The sequence below is a fragment of the Mustelus asterias genome, chromosome 24 (genome assembly GCF_964213995.1).
Source record: "Mustelus asterias chromosome 24, sMusAst1.hap1.1, whole genome shotgun sequence".
In the NCBI taxonomy this organism is placed as follows: domain Eukaryota; kingdom Metazoa; phylum Chordata; class Chondrichthyes; order Carcharhiniformes; family Triakidae; genus Mustelus; species Mustelus asterias.
The window spans coordinates 56,346,964-56,364,814 of NC_135824.1; the positions used below are offsets into that span (position 1 = coordinate 56,346,964).

The 17,851-nt window shown below is 49.6% G+C and overlaps 1 protein-coding gene across 1 annotated transcript in view; it reads left to right on the forward strand.

Moving 5' to 3' along the window:
• Positions 1–17,851, forward strand: part of LOC144511105 (exocyst complex component 3-like protein 2) — a 64,414-nt gene that overhangs the window by 14,953 nt on the left and 31,610 nt on the right. The window contains exons 2-4 of the mRNA XM_078241081.1: positions 11,160–11,806; positions 14,244–14,883; positions 16,057–16,171. Coding sequence (XP_078097207.1) covers positions 11,160–11,806; positions 14,244–14,883; positions 16,057–16,171 — 1,402 coding nt within the window. The remainder of the gene's footprint in view (positions 1–11,159; positions 11,807–14,243; positions 14,884–16,056; positions 16,172–17,851) is intronic.

Sequence of the window (17,851 nt, forward strand, 5' to 3'; positions counted from 1 at the left end):
GGGCACTTGGCTGAAACCCAAAATGGAGAGGAATAACTGAGGGAAGATAAAACACAGAGGAACCCATGTATGTAATACCCCTTTAAGAAGATAATAATAATAGTGTCCCTTTAGCAAGACAGTGCTCCTTCAAGAAGGCAATATCCCTTTAAATGACAGTGTCCCTTTAAGAAGACAGTGACTTTAAAAAAAGGCAGTACGCCTTTAGTAAGACAATGGCCGTTATTTAGACCGTGCCCCTTTACAGGCTGTACCCCTTTAAGAATGCTGTATCCCTATAATAAAACAGTGCCCTTTAAAGAAGACTGTACCCCTTTAAGAAGACTACCCCTTTAATAAGACAGTGCTCCTTTAAGACGGCTGTGCCCCTTTAAGAAGACACAGTAGCCCTTTAAAAAGACAGTACCCCTTTAAAAAGACAGTGCCCCTTTAAAAAGACAGTGCCCCTTTAATAAGACAGTGCTCCTTTAATAAGACTGTGCCCCTTTACCCTTTAATAAGACTGTGCCCCTTTAAGAAGGCTGTGCCCCTTTAAGAAGGCTGTGCCCCTTTAATAAGACAGTGCCCCTTTAAGAAGACTGTGCCTCTTTAAGAAGGCTGTGTCCCTTTAAGACGACAGTGACATTTAGTAAGGCTGTACACCTTTCAGAAGGTTGTACCCCTTTAATAAGACGGTGCACCTTAATAAAACAGTACCCCTTTAAAAAGGCTATGCCCTTTAAGAAGACAGTGCCCCTTTAAGAAGGCTGTACCCCTTCAAGAAGGCAATGCCCTTCAGGAAGGTGACATTGGCCGTGCCAGCTGATAACCAGGTTGATGTAACGTTGCTGATAATGGAGCAGAGGGAGGTTGCCGGGAAACCCCGTGGGCCGCGGACTTTCACCAGATAGTTTGTGTGTTTGTCAGAGTCGATGATGACTGAGCTTCACATTAACACTGGTGGCATTCAGCGGGGAAACCCAATCAGGCAGGGCCTGGAACAGCCAACACACCCTGCATTTATATAGCACCAGGAGCCCGTGGGGGGTCTCAGAGTGTTGTAGGCCTGGAGGAGGAGAGGAAGTGGGAGGGAGAGAGCGAGGGAGAGAAGGAGGGGGGAGAAGTAGGAAGGGGAGGGAAGAAGGGAAAGAGGGAGGTGAGAAGCAGGGAGGGAGGGAGGGAGGGAAGGAAAAAGGGAGGAGGGGAGGGAGGGAGAGAAGAGAGAGAGAGAGAGGGTGGAGAGAAGAGAGAAGGAGGGAGGGAGGATAAGAAGGGGGATGGGGAAGAGGGGTCGAAAAAGAGAAAGAGGGAAGGAGGAAGGGGGAGAGCGCGAGGGAGGGAGGGAGGGAGGGAGAGCGTGAGGGAGGGAGGGAGCGAGAGCACGAGGGAGGGAGGGAGGGAGGGAGAGCATGAGGGAGGGAGGGAGGGAGAGCGCGAGGGAGGGAGGGAGGGAGAGCGCGAGGGAGGGAGGGAGGGAGAGCGCGAGGGATGGAGGGAGGGAGGGAGGGCATGAGAGAGGGAGGGAGAGCGCGAGGGAGGGATGGAGGGAGGGCGCGAGGGAGGGAGGGAGAACGCGAGGGAGGGAGGGAGGGAGAGTGGGAGGGAGGGTGGGAGAGCGCGAGGGAGGGAGGGAGGGAGAACGCGAGGGAGGGAGGGAGAGCGCGAGGGAGGGAGAGCGCGAGGGAGGGAGGGAGGGAGAGCGGGAGGGAGGGAGAGCGCGAGGGAGGGAGGGAGGGAGGGAGGCGAGGTCAGAGTGAGGATTTGAAAGATTAGGAGTTTAACGGGGTGAAGAATAATGAAACAAGGGGTGGGGGGGGAGCAAGGGGGGCAGTCGTTATCAGTGATTCTAGCATAGGAGCTGGCCATTCAGCCCTTTGAGTCTGTACTAGCTCCCAGTAGAGCAATCCAGTGAGTCCGCCCCGGATCTTGGGGTAAACACTGAGTTCAGCAGGTGTGCAGATTATCGCAGCTTTGTGATCAGCCTGATCGCCCCGGGCATCGCAATGCGAGAATCAGATTGATAAGGAGAAGGACATCGGGGATAAAGCAAAACAAAGTGAATTCCGCCTGCCCTGATGGCGTGACGAGGCCTTGACAGAGTCTGTCCCGCTCCACATGAAACCTCGGGCGACCGAATGTTTTTCCCGTGCTGTGGGAAGCTTTTCCCAGGACATCCACACAGGGGAGAAAATACTTAATCGAATCCACACACCCATCCGATTCCCTGCCCTTCAGCCCATCTATCACTTTCTGCCATCCAGTTAAGGAGGATTGGTATCTTAACTCCAATTTTCTTTATTCATTCATGGGACATGGGCGTCGCTGGCTGCCCAGCATTTATTGCCCATCCCTAGTTGCCCTTGGTGGGCAGTTGAGAGTCAACCCCATTGCTGTGGCTCTGGAGCCACATGTAGGCCAGACCAGGTAAGGACGGCAGATTTCCTTCCCTAAAGGGAACCAGATGGGGTTTTTCCGACAATGGGTCACCAGTAGATTCTTAATTCCAGATATTTTTTATTGAATTCAAATTCCACCATCTGCCGTGGCGGGATTCGAACCCAGGTCCCCCAGAACATTAGCTGAGTTTCTGGATTAATAGTCTAGCGATAATGCCACTAGGCCATTGCCTCCCCTATTATTACAAAGAACAAAGAACAATACAGCACAGGAACAGGCCCTTCGGCCCTCCAAGCCCGCGCCGCTCCCCGGTCCAGGATTGAATCCTGAATCCAGGATCCCCGCCCAATTTTCCAGCCTATCTACATACTAATATCCTATCCACCGAGCTGTCCCTCACAGCTACGATGCTTTGTTCATTACAACCTATTAACTTACCCCCACCCCCCCATTCCAGACCATGTGATCTCCAGGGAGAGGCGAAAACCCAGAGTGAAAAACCCCAGGGCCAATATGGGGAAAAAAAATCTGGGAAATTCCTCTCCGACCCCCTGAGGCGATCGAAACGAGTCCAGGAGATCACAATGGCCCCGATCATTGGCTCACTTTGGTTCCTGAATGCCTCCCCCCGCTGCACTCCCCCACCAAAATTCAATCAATCTGAGTTATGATAGCTTCATTTGACCCCTGACCTCAACAGCTGCTTATTTTTGGCTCCAGAGAGTTCCGGATCGCCATGAACATCTGGGTGAAGAAACGTGACTTGACATCATACTGAAAGGGCCTCGTTCTAAATTTAAGAGATGCCACCTTACTCTACACTCTCCTCAACTATGTTCCCTCCAACTACCCAATCAAATCCTTTAACCTTCCAAACACACGACCTCTGCCATCTAGAAGGGCAAGAGGCAGCAGATACCTGGGAACACCACCACCTGGAGGTTCCCCTCCGAGCCACTCACCATCCTGACTTGGAAATCTATCAGCCGTTCCTTCACTCTCGCTGTGTCAAAATCCTGGAACCCCCTCCCTAACAGCACTGTGGACGTACCTACCCCACATGGGGACTGCAACGGGTTTAAGATGGCGGCTCACCCACCACCTTCTCAAGGGGCAATTAAGGATGGGCAATAAACGCTGGGTCCATCTACTCTGTCCAGACCTTCATGATTTTGTACACTACTATCTGTCTCCATATACCTTGTTTGGACCAAGCTTGGAGTACTGTGTGCAGTTCTATTCCATTTACATTAGTTCGACCACACCTGGAGCATTGTGCACAGTTCTGATCTCCCTATCCCTTGGTTAGACCACACTTGGAATACTGTGCACAGTTCTGGTCTCCGTATCCCTGGGTTAGACCACACTTGGAGCACCATGCAAAGTTCCGGTCTCCATATCCCTTGGTTGGACCACACTTAGAGTACTGTGCACGGTTCCGGTCTCCTTATCCCTTGGTTGGACCACACTTAGAGCACCGTGCACGGTTCCGGTCTCCTTATCCCTTGGTTAGACTACACTTGGAGCATTGTGCACAGTTCTAGTCTCCATATCCCTTGGTTAGACCACACTTGGAGCACTGTGCACAGTTCTAGTCTCCATATCCCTTGGTTAGATCACACTTGGGGCACTGTGCACAGTTCGAGTCTCCATATCCCTTGGTTAGACCACACTTGGGGCACTGTGCACAGTTCGAGTCTCCATATCCCTTGGTTAGATCACACTTGGGGCACTGTGCACAGTTCGAGTCTCCATATCCCTTGGTTGGACCACACTTAGAGCGTTGTGCACAGTTCTGGTCTCCATATTCCTTGGTTAAGCGACACTTGGAGAACTGTGCACAGTTCTAGTCTCCATATCCCTTGGTTAGACCACACTTGGAGCATTGTGCACAGTTCTAGTCTCCATATCCCTTGATTAGATCACACTTGGAGCACTGTGCACAGTTCTAGTCTCCATATCCCTTGATTAGATCACACTTGGAGCACTGTGCACGGTTCCGGTCTCCATATACCTTGGTTAGACCACTCTTGGAGCACTGTGCACGGTTCCGGTCTCCATATACCTTGGTTAGACCACTCTTGGAGCACTGTGCACGGTTCCGGTCTCCATATACCTTGGTTAGACCACTCTTGGAGCACTGTGTACCATTCCGGTCCCTCATAGAATCATAGAAACCCTACAGTGCAGAAGGAGGCCATTCGGCCCATCGAGTCTGCACCGACCACAATCCCACCCAGGCTCTACCCCCACATATTTACCCCGCTAATCCCACTAACCTACGCATCTCAGGACTCTAAGGGGCAATTTTTAACCTGGCCAATCAACCTAACTCGCACATCTTTGGACTGTGGGAGGAAACCGGAGCACCCGGAGGAAACCCACGCAGACACGAGGAGAATGTGCAAACTCCACACAGACAGTGACCCGAGCCCGGGAATCGAACCCGGGACCCTGGAGCTGTGAAGCAGCAGTGCTAACCACTGTGCCACCGTGCCGCCTAACCACTGTGCTACCGTGCCGCCTATTGATTGGTAAGGGGGGTCAAATTTTACGGGGAGAAGGCAGGAGAATGGGATTGAGAAACTTATCAGCTCCTACATCTGATGGTCTCTCACCATCTCCAAACTTACACCACCCATGTTTGGTGCGGCCAAATCCCCGACCTAAATTGTTTATCCTGTCTGTGGAGCTTAACTGGATCAAGTGCAGTTGGGCGTGGCTCATTGACAGATTTCACCCAAGGGTTGTGATTGTGAAAGTTAAAATGGTCAGATTAAAAAAAGTCATGCCTTCTCTGTAACAGCTTGTGACAATGTTATCAGTTGCAAACCTTCAAGGGGAGCCTGTCTACTTCAGACTAACCTCTTGCCTCGAACTCGTAACATTCTGCTTTTTGACCTTCACGGGAGGGTGAACAAGACCTGATTTTTACCACAACAAATACCAAAGGCGAGATATGGGGATATGCTATGCAAATGAAGCATTAGCAGAAGTCAATTTTTAATTGAATGAGGAATGGCGAAAAGCCAGGATTTAATTGGCAAAAATGTACGTTAATTAAAGATGTGAACAAAATGCTGGTTCCTGATTTGCTGTAATTGACTATAACTGCTAAGTTGTTTTTCTGGAATGTGAGAACCACTCCAGCCATTTCGATGGAGGGCGGAGGGGGAGTTCTCCTGGTGCACAAGTAGTTAAATTGGATGCATGGTGTATAGCACTCTTTGTATTAAGAGGCCACTAAGTGTGCCTAAGCTTGCTGGTACCCAAGGATCTCTGACTTACTCCCTAATGGTAGGGCATTGGGGAGAGTTACAGAACAAAGAGATCTAGGGGTACATCATAGAAATCATAGAAACCCTACAGTGCAGAAGGAGGCCATTCGGCCCATCGAGTCTGCACCGACCACAATCCCACCCAGGCCCTACCCCCACATATTTTACCCGCTAATCCCTCTAACCTACACATCCCAGGACTCTAAGGGGCAATTTTTTTTTTAACCTGGCCAATCAACCTAACCCGCACATCTTTGGACTGTGGGAGGAAACCGGAGCACCCGGAGGAAACCCACGCAGACACGAGGAGAATGTGCAAACTCCACACAGACAGTGACCCGAGCCGGGAATCGAACCCAGGACCCTGGAGCTGTGAAGCAGCAGTGCTAACCACTGTGCTACCGTGCCGCCCTCAGCCTCCTACAGTCCAGGGAAAAATGTTTTTCAGGGAAAAAGCCCACGTTCATAGCTCCTTGAAAGTGGAGTCACAGGTGGACAGAGTGGTGAAGAAGGCATTCGGCATGCTTGGTTTCATTGGTCATTGAATACAGGAGTTGGAACGTCTTGTTGAAGTTGTACAAGACATTGGTAAGGCCATACTTGGAATACTGTGTACAGTTCTGGTCACCCTATTATAGAAAGGATATTATTAAACTAGAAAGAGCACAGGAAAGATTTACTAGGATGCTACTGATGGATTGAGTTATAAGGAGAGGTTGAATGGACTGGGACTTTTTTCCCTGGACTGTAGGAGGCTGAGGGGTGATCTTATAGAGATCTATAAAATAATGAGGGGCACAGATCAGCTAGATAGTCAATATCTCTTCCCAAAGGCAGGGGAGTCTAAAACTAGAGAGCATAGGTTTAAGGAGAGAGGGGAGAGATATAAAAGTCATAGGGTCAAAGAAGTTTACAGCATGGAAACAGGCCCTTCTGCCCAACTTGTCCATGCCTCCCTTTTTTTTTTAAAACCCCTAAGCTAATCCCAATTGCCCGCATTTGGCCCATATCCCTCTATACCCATCGTACCCATGTAACTATCTAAATGTTTTTTAAAAGATAAAATTGTACCCGCCTCTACTACTACCTCTGGCAGCTTGTTCCAGACACTCACCACCCTCTGTGTGAAAAAATTGCCCCCTGGATCCTTTTGTATCTCTCCCCTTTCACCTTAAACCGATGCCCTCTAGTTTTAGACTCCCCTACCTTTGGGAAAAGATATTGACTATCTAGCTGATCTGTGCCCCTCATTATTTTATAGACCTCTATAAGGTCACCCCTCAGCCTCCTACGCTCCAGAGGAAAAAGTCCCAGTCTATTCAGCCTCTCCTTATAACTATAATTATAACTATAACTATAGATTATATCTATAATTTCAGATAGTTACATGGGTACGATGGGTATAGAGGGATATGGGCCAAATGCGGGCAATTGGGATTAGTTTTGGGGTTTTAAAAAAAAAAGGGCGGCATGGACAAGTTGGGCCGAAGGGCCTGTTTCCATGCTGTAAACCTCTATGACTCTATGACTCTAACTCAATCCATCAAGTCCCGGTAGCATCCTAGTAAATCTTTTCTGCACTCTTTCTAGTTTAATAATATCCTTTCTATAATAGGGTGACCAGAATTGCGCACAGTATTCCAAGTGTGGCCTCACCAATGTCTTGTACAACTTCAACAAGACGTCCCAACTCCTGTATTCAATGTTCTGACCGATGAAACCAAGCATGCCGAATGCCTTCTTCACCACTCTGTCCACCTGTGACTCCACTTTCAAGGAGCTATGAACATGTACCCCTAGATCTCTTTGTTCTGTAACTCTCCCCAACGCCCTACCATTAACTGAGTAAGTCCTGCTCTGGTTCAATCTACCAAAATGCATCACCTCGCATTTGTCTAAATTAAACTCCATCTGTCATTCGTCAGCCCACTGGCCCAATTGATCAAGATCCCGTTGCAATTGGAGATAACTTTCTTCACTGTCCACTATGCCACCGTAAAAAGTTTAACAACACCAGGTTAAAGTCCAACAGGTTTATTTGGTAGCAAAAGCCACACAAGCTTTCGAGGCTCTAAGCCCCTTCTTCTTCACCTGAAGAAGGGGCTTAGAGCCTCGAAAGCTTGTGTGGCTTTTGCTACCAAATAAACCTGTTGGACTTTAACCTGGTGTTGTTAAACTTCTTACTGTGTTTACCCCAGTCCAACGCCGGCATCTCCACATCATCACTATGCCACCAACATTGGTGTCATCTGCAAACTTACTAACCATGCCCCCTATATTCTCATCCGAATCAATAATATAAATGGCAAATAACAGTGGGCCCAGCACTGATCCCTGAGGCACACCGCTGGTCACAGGCCCCAGTTTGAAAAACAATTCTCTACAACCACCCTCTGGCTTCTGTCAAGAAGCCAATTTTATATCCATTTAGATAACCTCACCCTGGATCCCGTGAGATTTAACTTTATGCAACAACCTACCATGCGGCACCTTGTCAAAGGCCTTGCTAAAGTCCATGTAGATAACATCAAATGCACTGCCCTCATCTACCTTCTTGGTTACCCCTTCAAAAAACTCAATCAAATTTGTGAGACATGATTTTCCACTCACGAAGCCATGCTGACTGTCCCTAATCAGTCCTTGCATCTCTAAATGCCTGTAGATCCTGTCTCTCAAAATACCTTCCAACAATTTACCCACCACAGATGTGAGGCTCACCGGCCTGTAGTTCCCAGGCTTTTTCATGCAGCCCTTTTTAAACAAAGGCACAACATTTGCCACACTCCAATCTTCAAGCATTTCACCCGTGACTATCGATGATTCAAATATCTCGGCTAGGGGACCCGCAATTTCCTCCCTAGCCTCCCACAATGTCCTGGGATACACTTCATCAGGTCCCGGGGATTTATCTACCTTGATGCGCTTTAAGACTTCCAGCACCTCCTTCTCTGTAATATGTACACTCCTCAAGACATCACTATTTATTTCCCCAAGTTCCCTAACATCCATGCTTTTCTCAACAGTAAATACTGATGAGAAATATTCATTTAGGATCTCACCCATCTCTTGTGGATCCGCACATAGATGACCTTGTTGATCCTTAAGAGGCCCTACTCTCTCCCTTGTTACTCTTTTGCCCTTTATGTATTTGGAGAAGCTCTTTGGATTCTCCTTTGCCTTATCTGCCAAAACAATTTCATGTCCCCTTTTTGCCCTCCTGACTTCTCTCTTGAGTCACTGGACTCAAGAGTTCAGAGGGGCAATTTTTTCACACAATGGGTGGTGAGTGTCTGGAACAAGGCGCCAGAGGTAGTAGCAGAGGCGGGTAAAATTTTGTCTTTTAAAAAGCGTTTAGACAGTTACATGGGTATGATGGGTATAGAGGGATAAGGGTCAAATGCGGGCAATTGGGACTAGCTTAGGAGTTTTTTTAAAAAGCAGCATGGACAAGTTGGGCCGAAGGGCCTGTTTCCATGCTGTAAACCTCTATGACTCTAACACAGTGAAGCATGTGCAGTTGGAGTCTGACAGTCGATTGTACAACGGCCCTTGGGGAATCGCCAACAGAACACAAGCTCACTGCAGTTTCTTGGAAGCCTGACCCACGTTTAGTCCCAATTCTGGATTGCGGATTATGAGAAACATCCCACACAGCAGTGTGGTCGGACACATCAAACACCCTTTATCACTCCGAGTTAACAGGGATGTATCCTCTCCCAGCCCAGGAAGGCCCAGTCCAGTCGCTTAGCCGAGGAATTCAAACCAGGCAGGTGTTTTGCTAACATCTGGTTTAGTTTAAGTTTATTTATTAGGTTTTTTTCTTCATTCCTGGGACATGGGCGTCGCCGGCTGGGACAGCATTTATTGCCCATCCCTAGTTGCCCTTGGAGTGCAGCTGAGAGACAACCACATTGCTGTGGCTCTGGAGTCACATGTAGGCCAGACCAGGTAAAGACGGCAGATTTCCTTCCCTAAAGGGACATTAGTGAACCAGATAGGTTTTTCCCACAATCGACAACAGTTTCATGGTCATCAGTAGATTCTTAATTCCAGATTAAGTTCAAATTCCACCATCTGCCGTGGTGGGATTCGAACCCGGGTCCCCAGAACATTAGCTGAGTTTCTGGATTAATAGTCGAGCAATAATACCACTCGGCTATCACCTCCCCATCTAGTGTCACAAGTAAGGCTTACATTAACACTGCAATGAAGTCACTGTGAAAATCCCGCACTCTGGCACCTGTTTGAGTACACTGAGGGAGAATTTAGCACGGATATGCACCTAACCAGCACGTCTTTGGACTATGGGAGGAAACCGGAGCACCCGGAGGAAACCCACGCAGACACGGGTAGAACGTGCAAACTCCACACAGACAGTGACCCGAGCCGGGAATCGAACCCGGGTCCCTGGCGCTGTGAGGCAGCAGCGCTAACCACTGTGCCACCGTGCCGCCCGAGGATCCAGTCACGGAGGAGGGGGGAGAGGATTGCGATCTTAAAGGCGTTGGATTAACAGGCACTTTGGAATCATAGAATCCCTTCAGTGCAAAAGGAGGCCATTCGGCCCACGAGCCTGCACCCAACTACTATCCCATCCAGACCCATAACCCCATATTTACCCTACAAATCCCCCTGACACTAGAGGGCAATTTAGCATGGCCAATCCACCCAACCTGCACATCTTTGGACACTAAGGGGCAATTTAGCATGACCAATCCACCTAACCTACACATCTTTTGACACTAAGGGGCAATTTAGCATGGCCAATCCACCTAACCTGCACATCTTTGGACACTAAGGGGCAATTTAGCATGGCCAATCCATTTAACCTGCAGATCTTTAGACACTAAGGGGCAATTTAGCACGGCCAATCCACCTAATCCACACATCTTTGGACACTAAGGGGCAATTTAGCATGGCAAATCCACCTAATCTGCACATCTTTGGACACTGAGGGGCAATTTAGCATGGCCAAACCACCCATCCCGCACATCTTTGGACTCTAAGGGGCAATTTAGCATGGCCAATCGACCTAACCTGCACATCTTTGGACACCACGGGGCAATTGAGCATGGCCAATCCACCTAACCTGCACATCTTTGGACATTAAGGGGCAATTTAGCATGGCCAATCCACCTTACCTGCACATCTTTGGACACTAAGGGGCAATTTAGCATGGCCAATCCATTAACCCGCACATCTTTGGACACTAAGGGACAATTTAGCATGGCCAATCCACCTAACCTACACATCTTTAGATACTAAAGGGCAATTTAGCATGGCCAATCCACCTAACCTGCACATCTTTGGACACTAAGGGGCAATTTAGCATGGCCAATCCACCTAACCTGCACATCTTTAGACACTAAGGGGCAATTTAGCATGGCCAATCCACCTAACCTGCACATCTTTAGACACTAAGGGGCAATTTAGCATGGCCAATCCACCTAAGCTGCACATCTTTACAAAGCAGTTTAACAAATGTTTGTTTCTTTCTGTGTACAGGGGGTGCCCCGCTGCCAATCTGATGCCAGTCTTGAAGAGCAGCTTAAACAGGCTGAGTCCTGCCAAGCTGTATGGGGGGCCCGTGACATTGCAGAAGGAGATCATACTGGGCAGCAGGATGGCTGAGGCGCCCAACCCTTTTGAGGAGGACATGATCACTGAGACGAGTCCTCGTGCCAAGGAGAAGAACCCTTTCTACGAGGGGGAGGAGGAGGAGGAGGGAGGGCCAGAGGGGCCAGAGACTGTCAACAGGAACCCGCAATTGGGCGAGGCCACCTCGCCAAAGAAAGCCATCAACGAGAAAGGCGGGACCTTGACGTCGTCCCTGAAGAAGGTGTGGGAGCTGGGCAAGAAGAAGGTCAGGTCACCCACCGAGGAGAAAGGTGAAGAAAAGAAGTCATTATTCAAGCTTTTATCGCCAGCGTTGGACCAGGACTCGCCCTGGAAGAGCCAGGAGAAGAGGAAAAGCAGGCGGCAGTCGGAAGAGTTGGCCTCACCGCCGAAACTCGGCAACGGGCCGGAGAAGGAGACACCGGCAGACCCGGAGTCAAAGAAGAAGCTGCTCTTTCCCAAAAGGGGCAAGGTCAAAGCGGAGACACTGCCTGAGCAACAGAAGGAGGTCCCCAAAGTCAAGGAGCCCCTGTCAGGTACGAGAACCGCCCCCCCTTCCCCCAGAGAAACACACAATCTCGTGGGGTCATGATGCAGATAAAGTTTGAGAGTAAAGTTTATTTATTAGTCACAGGTAAGGCTTACATTAACACTGCAATGAAGTTACTGTGAAAATCCCCTCGTCGCCACACTCCGGCGCCTGTTCGGGTCAATGCACCCTGACCAGCACGTCTTTCAGACTGTGGGAGGAAACCGGAGCACCCGGAGGAAATCCACGCAGACACGGGGAGAATGTGCAAACTCCAAACAGACAGTCACCCAAGCCGGGAATCGAACCCGGGTCCCTAACGCTGTGAGACAGCAGTGCCAACCACTGTGCCACCGTGGTGGGGAGGGTAAGTGGGCTACAAAGAACAAAGAACAAAGAAAATTACAGCACAGGAACAGGCCTTTCGGCCCTCCAAGCCTGCACCGACCATGCTGCCCAACTGAACCAAAACCCCCTATCCTTCTGGGGACCATATCCCTCCATTCCCATCCTATTCATTTTTTGTCAAGACGCCCCTTAAAACTCACTATCGTATCTGCTTCCACTACCTCCCCCGGCAGCGAGTTCCAGGCACCCACCACCCTCTGTGTAAAAACCTGCCTCGTACATCTCCTTTAAACCTTGCCCCTCGCACCTTAAACCTGTGCCCCCGAGTAATTGGCTCTTCCACCCTGGGTAAAAGCTTCTGACTATTCACTCTGCCCCTTATAATCTTGTAGACTTCTATCAGGTCGCCCCTCAACCTCCGTCGCTCCAGTGAGAACAAACCAAGTTTCTCCAACCTCTCCTCGTAGCTAATGCCCTCCATACCAGGCAACATCCTGGTAAATCTTTTCTGTACCCTCTCCAAAGCCTCCCCAGCCTTCTGGTAGTGTGGCGACCAGAATTGAACACTATATTTCAAGTACATCCGAGATTAGGGGCTATAAGTATTAGTAATGAATAGAAAGTTCAGAAGGAACTTCCTTTATCGAACGAGCATTGAGAATGTGGCACATCAATGAGTGATGGAGGCAAAGATTTTTTGATTTTATTTGATTTATTATTGTCACATGTATGAACATACAGTGAAAAGTATTGTTTCTTGCGCGCTATGCAGACAAAGCATACCGTTCATAGAGAAGGAAAGGAGAGGGTGCAGAATGTAGTGTTACAGTCATAGCTAGGTTGTAGAGAAAGATCAACTTAATGCGAGGTAGGTCCATTCAAAAGTCTGACAGCAGCAGGGAAGAAGCTGTTCTTGAGTCGGTTGGTGCGTGACCTCAGACTTTTGTGTCTTTTTCCTGACGGAAGAAGGTGGAAGAGGGAATGTCCGGGGTGAGTGGGGTCCTTAATTATGCTGGCTGCTTTGCCGAGGCAGCGGGAAGTGCAGACAGAGTCGATGGATGGGAGGCTGGTTTGCGTGATGGATTGGGCTACATTCACGACCATTTGTAGTTCCTTGCGGTCTTGGGCAGAGCAGGAGCCCATATCAAAGTTGACAAAGACAGAGAGAGAATTAAGCCCACAACCTCCTACCTCAGAGAATGGCACCCACTGAGCGACAGAAAGGGTGGGAGCATCTCAAACCAATCTCAAATGCCTCCTGCGTGAATAGAATCTCCAGCGAGTTAGAGCTCTTGTGGCGCAGTGGGGTTAGTGTCCCTGTCTCTGAACCAGAAGCTCTAGGTTCGAGCCCCATCCCAGGACTTGACGGCCAAGGAAGGTGCTTTCAGAACGCGACCAAACAGGTTGAGTGTTAACCTGTAAATCCGTCCAAACATGCCAATGGCTGGTGGTAAGAGCGGGAGGGACTCCTGGTCAGCCATGCTTAACGTGGAGTGGCGCCCACTCAAGCAATAAGCCCCTGGGTGACAGACTAGTGACCTGTTCCAGGAATTAGTGGCTATGGAAACAGAGGAAAGTCTGCCTTAGTGTGCCGCTAGGTGCAGCAAGAGAATTGGAATTTAACCTAGTGTCAGGGGTATTAGCAGGGTAAATGTGTGGGATTCCGGGAATAGGGCCTGGGTGGGATGGCGGTCGGCGCAGACCCGATGGGCCAAATGGCCTCCTTCTGCACTGATGGGATTCTATGATTCTAAATCATTAATATAGATTGGTTTGCGAGTGGACAATGGGAGAGGCCTTGCCCTGGAGACTGCACTAGGGGACGGTTAACTGCCAAGCTTTTGTTCAAATTCAAACCGGACAGGTTAATTCCGATTGGTCAATTGGCAATGCCGAGTGAGATTCAGGATTCCTGCTGGGCACCCCTGATGAGTGCAAGGTGGAAAACTTTGACAGCACGATTTTTTTTCAAATATTGCTTTGCGCAATCCCCTCTTCTGGGAACCAAGTCTGAAATTTGGTGGACGGGTTTACGCTGCATTGGCGTCAGTTAATTCCAAACCATTAATGCTTCTTTGTCTCTCTGTCCGGTACAGTTCTTGAGATAAACAGCCTGATTCAGAAACGGGAGCTGGTAACCGCCAACAGCCACATCATTGAGTTGGAGGAAGAGTGTGACAGGGTAAAGCAGCAGAGTCCGGAAGGCGCCAACGCTAGCAAGGACAGCGGGAGGAAGGAGAAGGACGTGGCCCTCCTCTACGCGGCCCTGGAGAGCGAGCTGGAGAGAATCGTCGCTGAATCGCTGGGCCAGGCCCCCACCGCCACGGCCCACCTGGAGCAGCTGGTGCAGACCATAGAGGCGGAGGAGGCGGCAGACAGGGCCTGGGCCCAGCGAGGAGGGGCGCCTGGGGGCCCCGAGGGCGGGAGGCCAAGGGAGCTGAGGAGGAAGTGGAGGGAAGCGGTGAAGGGCTCGGCGGCCGAGAGACTGTCACATGGCCAGGGCAACGGGCCGATCGACCAGTGCTTGAGAAACTTCGGAGAGAGGATTGTGAGGGATTTGATCGTGGTCCGCAAGAACCTGATTCCCGCCTACCCAAAGGATTACGAGGTTTTCAATGTCTATGTGAGGAGCTACCACGAAGAACTGTCTTCCTGCCTCTCCGAGATAGGCCAGAGGCAATTGGGAATTCAAGATATCTACAGCTTCCTCCAATGGTGCCACAATGATTACTTCAGGTGAGAGTGCTCCCGAGCTGCTGAGACACCGATGGCGCAGTGGTTAGCACTGCTGCCTCACAGGGACCCGGGTTCAATTCCAGCCTTGGATCGCCGTCTGTGTGGAGTCTGCACATTCTCCCTGTGCCTGCATGCGTTTCCTCAGGGTGCTCCGGTTTCCTCCCACAATCCAAAGATGTGCAGGTTAGGTGGATTTTCCATGCTAAATTGCCCCTTCTTGGCCAAAGATGTGCAGGTTAGGTGGATTGACCATGCTAAATTGCTCCTTAAGTGTCCAAAGATGTGCAACTTAGGTGGATTGGCCATGCTAAATTGCCCTTAGTGTCCAAAGATGTGCAACTTAGGTGGATTGGCCGTGTTAAATTGCCCCTTAGTGTCCAACGATGTGTAGGTTAGGTGGATTTTCCATGCTAAATTGCCCCTTCTTGGCCAAAGATGTGCAGGTTAGGTGGATTGGCCATGCTAAATTGCCCCTTAATGTCCAAAGATGTGCAGGTTAGGTGGATTGGCCATGCTAAATTGCCCCTTAATGTCCAAAGATGTGCGGGTTAGGTGGATTGGCCATGCTAAATTGCCCCTTCTTGGCCAAAGATGTGTAGGTTAGGTGGATTGGCCGTGCTGAATTGTCCCTTAGTGTCCAAAGATGTGCAGACTAGGTGGATTGGCCATGAAATGTGTGAGGGCGGGGGAGAGGGCCTGGGTAAGATACTCTGTCAGTGAGTCAGTGCAGACTCTATGGGCCGAATGGCCTCTTTCTCTACTGTAGGGATTCGATGACTTGCAATTTTGTAGCGCCTTGCACCAGCTTGGGTTGGCCCTCTGCAGCCAATGAAATACTTTCAACGTGTAGTTACTCTTGAAACGTGGGTAATGTAGCTTCGAAACAACCACAAAATCATCACTCCATTAACTGGGGCAGTGACGTTGATTGCGGAATAAATTGTACCTCATTCCCCACCTTAGCGTACCTCAGTTTGATGTCCTTTGCAGGAGAGAGCGCCTTTGTCTGGGCAGCTCTCCCTCGGTACTGCATCGGAGGGTGAGACGGACATTTGTTGCTCAGTTCTCTGGAGTGGAGTTTATCAAACCCATGACCTTCTCACTCAAGAGGCTGGACCGTTACTCACTTGGCCACAGCTGACACAACCCTCCCGGTTGTTTATTTTTTTACAGAGACGTGATGGGACATGTGGAGATTACGGCACACATTCGGAAGCAACAACTGGGACCTCTGTTACCGATGGAAACGGCTAAGAGGCTGGAAGATGATTGCGTCTCCATTGTGGAGGTAAGATCAGGGGGCGCGAATTTACCCGTTGCACCCGCCACGGGAATCGTAGCGGGCGAAGTGGCGGACCATGGAAAGGTCCATTGACCTCGGGTGGAGTTTCCTGGTTTTGGGGTGGAGCCGGTTGAAAAATCTCACCCCTCAATACGGCATTTCGGAGAAAAGAAAACACCCAAACTTTAATGAAATTGGAATGTACCAGGTTCGAACCTCTCTTTATCGATATGTAACCTCCTTAAAATCGAGAACATTGAGCTCTCCGATCTCCTCCAACTCGGGCTTCTTGTGAACCCCCAACCCCGAGTGCCCCTGTCTACATCAGTGGGGACCAAGTAGAAAGGGTCGAGAGCTTCAAGTTTTCAGGTGTCCAGATCACCAACAACCTGTCCTGGTCCCCCCCATGCTGACACTGTAGTTAAGAAAGCCCACCATCGCCTCCACTTTCTCAGAGGAAATTTGGCATGTCAGCTACAACTCTCACCAACTTTTACAGTTGCACCATAGAAAGCATTCTTTCTGGTTGTATCACAGCTTGGTATCAGCTCCTGCTCTGCCCAAGACCGCAAGGAACTACAAAAGGTCGTGAATGTAGCCCAATCCATCACACAAACCAACCTCCCATCCATTGACTCTGTCTACACTTCCTACTGCCTCAGCAAAGCAGCCAACGTAATTAAGGACCCCACTCACCCCGGACATTCTCTCTTCCACCTTCTTCCTTCGGGAAAAAAATACAGAAGTCTGAGGTCACGTACCAACCGACTCAAGAACAGCTTCTTCCCTGCTGCTGTCAGACTTTTGAATGGACCTACCTCGCACTAAGTTGATCTTTCTCTACACCCTAGCTATGACTGTAACACTACATTCTGCACTCTCTCGTTTCCTTCTTTATGAACGGTATGCTTTGTCAGTATAGCGCGCAAGAAACAATACTTTTCACTGTATACTAATACATGTGACAATAATAAATCAAATCAAATCAAATTTTAATCTTTTAAACGTGAGTAGCCCTAAGCTCTGGAATTCCTTCCCTGAACCTCACCGCCTCTCTCCTTCACCCACTAACATGCTCATTAGAACCTCCCTCTTTGACCAGACCTATCTGTAATGACCTCAATGAGGCCCATGGGGGTGGCCTCTTGGAGTATGAGCTCCCTGATTGAGGTAACGAATGCCTGCCCAATCAGGAAGTCTCACCTACTTGGGTCACCGTCTGTGTGGAGTCTGCACATTCTCCCCGTGTCTGCGTGGGTTTCCTCCGGTTTTCTCCCACAGTCCAAAAGACGTGCTGGTGAGGTGTTAAATCCTCTCTCTGTGTACCCGAAGGCACCGGAGTGTGACGACTGGGGGATTTTCACAGTAACTTCATTGCAGTGTTAATGTCAGCCTACCTGTGACTAATAAATAAACTTTACTTTTTATATAAATATAGGAGTGGCAGGTCCACTGACATTCAGATTTTGACATTATACCTGAAGCACTCTTAGGAGTGGAATTGAGTTTGTAAAGGGTGGCACAGTGGTTGGCACTGCTGCCTCACAGCGCCAGGGGCCCGGGTTTAATTCCCGGCTCAGGTCACTGTCTGTGCGGAATTTGCACATTCTCCCCGTGTCTGCGTGGGTTTCCTCCGGGTGCTCCGATTTCCTCCCATGGTCCAAAGATGTGCGGGTTAGGTGGATT